We start from the raw sequence: 7219 nt of genomic DNA, 5'->3' as shown, positions 1-7219 counted from the left end.
ATTATTATTATTATTATTATTATTATTATTAATTAAAAAGTAGTTTAATAGTGTATTAAATATTGTTTTGATATAATTATAATGAAGATATGTTTCTAAATTACTATAATTATATATTATTCATTAAATATTAATTATAATATAATTATAATAAAGATATTTTTTATAAAATAATTTGGAATAGATGGAAAATTTCATTATTTTGGAGAGAAAACGGACTCACGAGAGATCGACACGTCACTTTTATTAGTTAGAGAAAAATTCAATTTTAGTATATTAAGTAGATAAATAGATAGATAACTCACTAGTCGTGTCTAAACTTGTAAATGCTTTAATATATTGGTTAACTAATTTTCATTTTATTTCATTATTCAGTCTTATCTGCTGAGAGAAACGGATTAACTTCCAGTTTTATGTATTGAGTATTGACATAAAATACATCAAATAATTTATTCAAAATCATTTGAGCACTAATTACTTAGCTTTTATAATTTGAATATAAAGGGATCCAATCTGAAAGAAAATCTTGTGATGCATTTTCTTCAAAAAATAGACAGATTATGTAAAATCTACACTTATGATTTGGCTAGTTATCTGGCAATACAAGAAAATGATGTAACCTATACCATTGGATCTGTTTAACACTTTGGTACCAATTAGGATCCTTTACAATCTTAGCGTACACACAAAGTCTCATTTTTTGGGTTAATTTACATATATATAGTTTTATATGTGAGGACAAAAAGACATCCATTTTGTAACTTAGATTAGATTGATATTTACTGCCACTGAAGCATCAAGTCCACTTGTGCCTCATGTATATATATTAAGAGGAAGATATATGATTAATTGGCTCAACAAGAAACATTAAATAATTATGAGAAATTGGTTTCAATAATTTTACTTTTAGTATCATCTTCTCTTGGACTGTAAGACCATAACACGAGGTTTCAAAATAGTTTGATAGATTGCAAGTGTCAAGATGGTAGCTTTGTTATGAGGTATTGAAATGGAGAAGATTGAGAAACTACATGACATTTAGTTTTATATTTGTTTGTTTAGAAATTAATACTAAAATTTTAATTTTTATTTATTTAAATTTTAGTATTTTAATATCTTCAAAAAGTAAAGACGCAAGAGATTAAAATTTTTTAAAGATAAGAAACTAAAATTTTAATAACATTTTATATCTAAAATATCTCTATTTTAATTAATTAATTAATTTTAATTTTATTCTTTATATAAATTAAACTAAAACTTCATTTTTATTTCCATCTCTATCTTTCACATTATACTAAATATAATATTAAAATTTATTTCAATCTCAATTTTTCAATTTTTATCTCTCATTTTTTATTTTTTAGTCTTTGTCTCTCTCCCAAATTATGTAAAGTAGGATAATTGATTGAATTACGGACAATACTGAATTTAATTAAGTCATTATTGTTGATAAAAATATATCTATGTATAAGAGAAAAGAAGCAAAAAAGGATGATGACAAGGAAACATTAACCTATCCAAATAAATGGGTCCTAAAACATCAGCCACAAATTCAGATTCCGAGTCTTCAATATCCAGAATACTCAGATATTTATGTCTTACAACGACAAGCTTCTAAAAGTTCTTGTTACATATAACACTCAAGCATATGCCACTTCATATTCCAAGTAACTTCAACTAGCTAGTGACCATCAACTAGATCATTTTTTATTTGAACTCACTAAAAATATATATATATATATATATATATATATAGAATTATCTGCAGGTTTGTTTCTCTGTTGTTAATTAAGCGCGAAAGTTGAAACGATGGCTGCTTTTACATCGGTTGCTCTACAACCTTTGGTACCTTCTTTTGAAGGAACCCGTGATCATAGTTCATGGTTGGTGAGTGTGAAATCACACAGATACACAACAGGTCAGAGATTAAATCAGATGAACATTGCAAGGGGGTTAACAATTCATTGTGCAGCAACAAAACCAGCAAAATCACCAGGTATTAATATTAGTTTTCTCTGTGTTACTGTCACTGAATTCCAGTTGTGTTTGTGGTAGCAATTTGAGGAGCATTAACCAGTTTTTTATTTCAACTTTTCTTGGTGATATTAGCTGAAGAAGACTGGAAGGTTAAGAGAGAAGTTCTGTTGGAAAAGAAGGTATATCTCATTCTCCTTATCAGAATAAAGTGTTATTTGAACATAATCGTCATGGTATTCTATGCTTCATCATAAATTCCATGCCTTATTTAGATCCCAAGTTATAATATATTCAAAGAACTATGACCTTACAAGAGAGATCATAGGATAAAGTATGATACCAAATATTTAACTAACTAAGAGCACTGCTGTAAAGTTAAAATGGTAGGCAAAATCTATTTCATAATCATATCACATCAATCTAAAAAAGAAGTCTAATGCATTTTTCCTAATAATTTGTGTTAAACATAAGGGAATGTAAAATGCCACTTTTATCATCAAATTCAGAGTAAATGAGTTGCATGGTATGATAATATGGAAATTGCAGGTAAGAAGTGTTGATGTAAAGGAAGCTCTGCGCCTTCAGAAAGAGAATAAGTTTGTGATTCTTGATGTAAGGCCTGAAGCAGAGTTCAAAGAGGTTAGTGAACAATGTGCCTACACACACATTTATCTAGTTTCATGTGTACAATTCTTCTCATTTCCACTAATCTGATGAAAATAAAAAACCAATGGGTTTGAGAATTTGTGCAGGCTCATCCTCCAGATGCCATTAATGTGCAAATATATAGGCTTATAAAAGAGTGGACTGCATGGGACATTGCTAGGCGCGCTGCATTTGCATTTTTTGGTATTTTTTCTGGTACAGAAGAGAACCCTGAGTTCATAAAGAGTAAGAGATATACACTACATGATGCATTTCTTGAATTCATGCATTTCATGTTTCCTGAATCTAAAGAAATATTTGGTTTATGCTGATGGCAGCCGTTGAATCAAAATTAGATAAAAATGCAAAGATAATAGTAGCTTGTTCATCAGGGGGTACAATGAAGCCAACACAAAATCTGCCAGAAGGTCAACAATCAAGGTACTAACTTTTCTCCATCTTCATATATTCATTTCAGAGTATAGAGGGTAGTAATAATACTATTTTATTAGTAACAATATAAATGATTGATTCTATGAAATTGAAATCCATCCAGAATTTTAACATAGCCCTAAACTCCAAATTAATAATTCGGGGGCTGAAATGCACAAGAATTTGTGTAGTTAATTAATTAATAGCTTGCATTGCGTGCATGTAAGACTAGAGTAAGTCACATGAATGTTTCGTTAGCATGCGGCATATCACTCTTGCAAGTATAATAGCCACAATTGATTTGTTCAGGATTACTCACTCATTTAATACAACATAACCTCTATATAATTTTTTCTCAACAGTAACATAATAATATACTAGGAAAAAAAATACCACTATACACAATAAGATATATTTCTACTCTCTATTGCAAATAAATTATTAATTCTTGATAACTAAGAGCAAGTTATAATGGAGGTGAAGAAGCATGTAAAATCCAACTTACTTTGCTACTTGATAAGCAAGTCAACTTGTCTTACTACTAGATAAATATGCTTACATAATTTTGATAAACTCTAGTCATAAAATTTGATTATCTTTTTATAATTTGATCAATTTTGACTTGTCAAACTTCTATAATTTCCTATAACCTTCTTGCAACATAGTCAACTCTTGTCCATTCTTTCATGAAATTTTCATCCTTCACCATTTGTTATCAACTTGAGTAAATAATCTTGTCATTCATGAACATTCTAGCAATCTCTAGGAGTTCTAATGCAACTTGAATTCTTCAACTTGGTTATTGGTAATTTATAAGTTTAGTTTAATTTCCAACATTTATGCTTGATTTTCACAAATTATTGTAAACTTCAAACCACTAATCTGTTGCTATAATAGTTACATTTAATTCTTTCATAGGTCTCTGATAGCAGCTTACGTGCTGGTCCTTAATGGTTTTACCAATGTGTTCCATCTAGAAGGAGGCCTTTACGCATGGTTTAAAGAGGGTCTTCCTACTGTTTCAGATGAGTGAAGCCAAGGCCACGTTTTGACCATAACGAGAGTGCCCATAAATGGATAAATACCTATAGAACAAATGAAATGAAATGTCACCATTGAACTAGTTCGGAAAAATAGTGTTAGAACTGACAAGAAAATGTGTCAAGACTGGTTCCCTTGATTACATTTTGAGATGTAGTGATATGCATACACTAAGGATTCTGAACCTCTCTGTATGATGTACCATACTGCTTCAATTAAAACACTTGGTTCTATTGTTCCTTTGTATATCTTATCAAAGAGGAACTACCTAAGCCTTTAAGGATGCTCTTGCCATAGCTAGAGCACCTTCATAAGTTTGATTTCCTCCGATAAAACCACTCATGTGAACAAATGTACAACCTGGGATGCCAGCAACCTCAGAGAGCTTGTCATTCTCCAAACCCCTCCAAGGGGATGGTAATGGTTTTCTGCTCTCGAATCTAGCAGGTGAAATTACCACTGCCTGCAGTCTCCACTTCTCGCTTCTATCATCCTACAGGTAAAAAAGGTCTCCAATGTAAAATTTTCTTAATAGAGGGACAAAATCATTAAATAAATGATGAGAAGAAGGATTTGCTTCCTATATGATAGTTTGCGTACAATCAATCTTAAACAGCCATTGACTAAATCAGTTAAACATACATACCGGATAAAGAACATATTTGATGGAAGGACTAATTTCCATTTCCTTCTCAAGCTCATGTATGTGAAATTTCCACTGAGGAACAAGGGAGAAAAGGTTTCAGGTAATTAAAATGAATATTATCAAGAATCAAATATGATAAGTAAAAAGTTCCCATTATCCCAAGAGAAAGTACTAAAAATTTGTGCGAATCCATAAATATGCCTTGTATGCTTACAGGACAAGATCTAGTCAGCTTTATGATTTCTCCACTAGAATCAATAGTTTCTCTTGCTGCAAGACACTCCATAACAATCGACCGTGCCGGTAACCATGATTTTGCATAATAGTTCACATTCTGTAGTATGAAAAAGAATTAAATTAATCCTTTTCAGAGCAGAACAGAGAGAGGTATGTGAGACGCAGTACAAGCATAATGTACAAAATCAACATGGACCTTCCAAATAAGTCTCACTTACATCCAAAAATTCATCACCGGCCAGGGACATTGCACGATGAAAGGCCTCATTTTCTCTCTCAGGTGACTGATCAGAATCCATCCAATCTAAATTCAATCGTTTTATTCTGGAGGACAAGCTAGTATTAATTACATATTTTGGAGGTTCTTCGATGTCATATTGATTCACTCCATTATCCACAGCATCAACTGCCTATATTTAACCACATATCCACTAAAAAATTGGAGAAAATTATATACTTAACCACAGATGCGCTGAAAAATTAGTTACCTCTACAAAGTTTCTGTATACAGCTTTATATAACTGATGTACATGAGGGTGTCCTTCATCAAGCTGAAGCACCTTTGCAATTATCTCCAACCCATAATGCTGCATGAATTCAGTACCATATATATTGTATTAACTTGGATACAAATATAAAATATGAATAAATAAGTGAGACAATGAGACAAACACCTTGTAGACAAGGCCAGCGCTGCTTAGCTTAGTGGCAAAGCCATGACCCAACACTTCATCGAAGCCTCTTTGATGGTGATCGTAACGGTGTCATTTAGGGTCATACACGCCTCCAACATCGACTACTGCATCAAGTGTTTCCAAAACCTGTCAAGGCAAAAAATAAAAAGATTTCTTTTTTGTAGCACCAAAAAACAAAAAGAGCAGAAAAAGGAAATGTGAGGAGGTTAGTTACGTTTGGGTTTCTAGTTCTTAGAATATGGGCATTGGAGAAGTATTGGGTAAGGCGAAGCATGAAGCAAGCGAGTGCTTCGTCGCAGTGAAAGGTTCCACTGTGAGTTCCCACCCGCTTAGCAGCGAGCGTGCAGAAACACGAGGAAGCTACAACGCCATGGTTTGGCAGAGAAGGCTTTCGGAATGTGAAGACCACATTTTTCCACGCTCCCGCGAGCTTCACCATTTTCTTCGAAGTTTTCTCCTTTGCTCTGTTTTTTTTTTCTGCCTCTGCCACTGCAACGGCAAGTAAAGCACGAAACAGAGAAAGAGAGGAGGACTAGCTCGTGCTTTATTGCCGCCTAAACGCCGTCGTACTTGGCGACTGGTTCGTATTTCTTTTTTTTTTGGGGTCTTGCGGTGTATTTCATTTGAGAAAGTACAAGAGATTAGTATATTTTGTGGTTTTTAAGTATCAATCATGTTTTTAATAGTATGAGATTGTATTTAATGGTATAAAATTATTTAATTTTTTTTGATGGTTAAATGCTGGCCAGAATTTAACAAAAGTGCTGGCCCTAACACTCTTCATTTCATTTCTTTAGAATGGATGATGTGGCGGGTTGGCTCGTTCCGTCTTATTTAGTGAGAAAGTCTTAAAATTTTATACTCATTCTGTTTAATTGTGGACTGGCGAACTATTAAATAATATATAATTTCACAATTATTTTAATAAATTTATAATTTTTAAAGGTATAAAAAATTATAATTTTTATATTCACAAACATTAAAGTTTTTATAATTATAAACTAAATTTTCATCCAAAATATAATTATAAATATTGTCTTCAAAGTAAAATAAACATAATTCAAAACATAATTATAAATATTGTCTCCAAAACAAAATAAACATAATCCAAAACACTCAATTTTCATCTTCATTCTCTTGTAAGTTGAGTCGAGGAAAGTTGAATTTTGGCCAAAAAAAATTACAAAAATACCCTCTTGCCAAAAAAACACTAAACCCGGCGGAAAAGTCCACCAAATCCCGCAATTTAAGCGGTGCGGATTAGGCGGACTTTTACTATTTGGCGGTCCCAATTTTCTAGTCCGATCCACCTTTTTTGGCTGATTACGTGGATTGGCCCGGCGGGTTTAGACTCGTTTGCCACCCCTACTTGTGTGTTTAAGGTTTCGGCTTAAATTTTTCTTCTCTTTTTTGGTCCAACCAAAAACAGAAACAGATCAAATGCAACCAGATCTGATGAACCAAATTTGATGAAACCAAGCAACCAGGTAAAAGACAAGTAGAACAGCAGAGAGGCTGAGATAAACGAATAAGAAAATCAAAGCAG

At 32.3% G+C, this 7219-nt stretch overlaps 2 protein-coding genes across 2 annotated transcripts; one reads left to right on the top strand and one right to left on the bottom strand.

The window, feature by feature from the left end:
- Positions 1-1613: 1613 nt before the first annotated feature.
- On the top strand, positions 1614-4343 carry LOC130943324 (rhodanese-like domain-containing protein 14, chloroplastic). The gene is made up of 6 exons (XM_057871158.1): positions 1614-1996; positions 2110-2156; positions 2524-2616; positions 2730-2868; positions 2961-3063; positions 3973-4343. Exons 1-6 carry the CDS (start codon positions 1810-1812, stop codon positions 4085-4087), a joined length of 684 nt encoding a protein of 227 aa, XP_057727141.1. The 5' UTR covers positions 1614-1809; the 3' UTR covers positions 4088-4343.
- A 20-nt stretch (positions 4344-4363) lies between these two features.
- Positions 4364-6127, bottom strand: LOC130943325 (uncharacterized). Its single transcript, XM_057871159.1, is given in 7 exon segments — positions 4364-4588; positions 4742-4813; positions 4956-5075; positions 5197-5388; positions 5467-5565; positions 5653-5799; positions 5888-6127. Coding segments are annotated over 7 exon segments (1080 nt in total). The 5' UTR covers positions 6113-6127.
- Positions 6128-7219: the final 1092 nt, after the last annotated feature.

This window comes from Arachis stenosperma, chromosome 8 (assembly GCF_014773155.1).
Source record: "Arachis stenosperma cultivar V10309 chromosome 8, arast.V10309.gnm1.PFL2, whole genome shotgun sequence".
Taxonomy (NCBI): Eukaryota; Viridiplantae; Streptophyta; class Magnoliopsida; order Fabales; family Fabaceae; genus Arachis; species Arachis stenosperma.
The sequence above is the reverse complement of the archived record's forward strand: the minus strand, read 5'-3'. Positions and strand labels throughout refer to the sequence as shown.

Excerpts from the sequence above, each read along its gene's own strand:
- LOC130943324 (XM_057871158.1), top strand. The coding sequence starts at position 1,810 with ATGGCTGCTTTTACATCGGTTGCTCTACAACCTTTGGTACCTTCTTTT. Across the intron at positions 1,997-2,109 it reads AAAACCAGCAAAATCACCAG|CTGAAGAAGACTGGAAGGTT; the intron begins GTATTAATATTA and ends TGGTGATATTAG. Across the intron at positions 2,157-2,523 it reads AAGTTCTGTTGGAAAAGAAG|GTAAGAAGTGTTGATGTAAA; the intron begins GTATATCTCATT and ends TGGAAATTGCAG.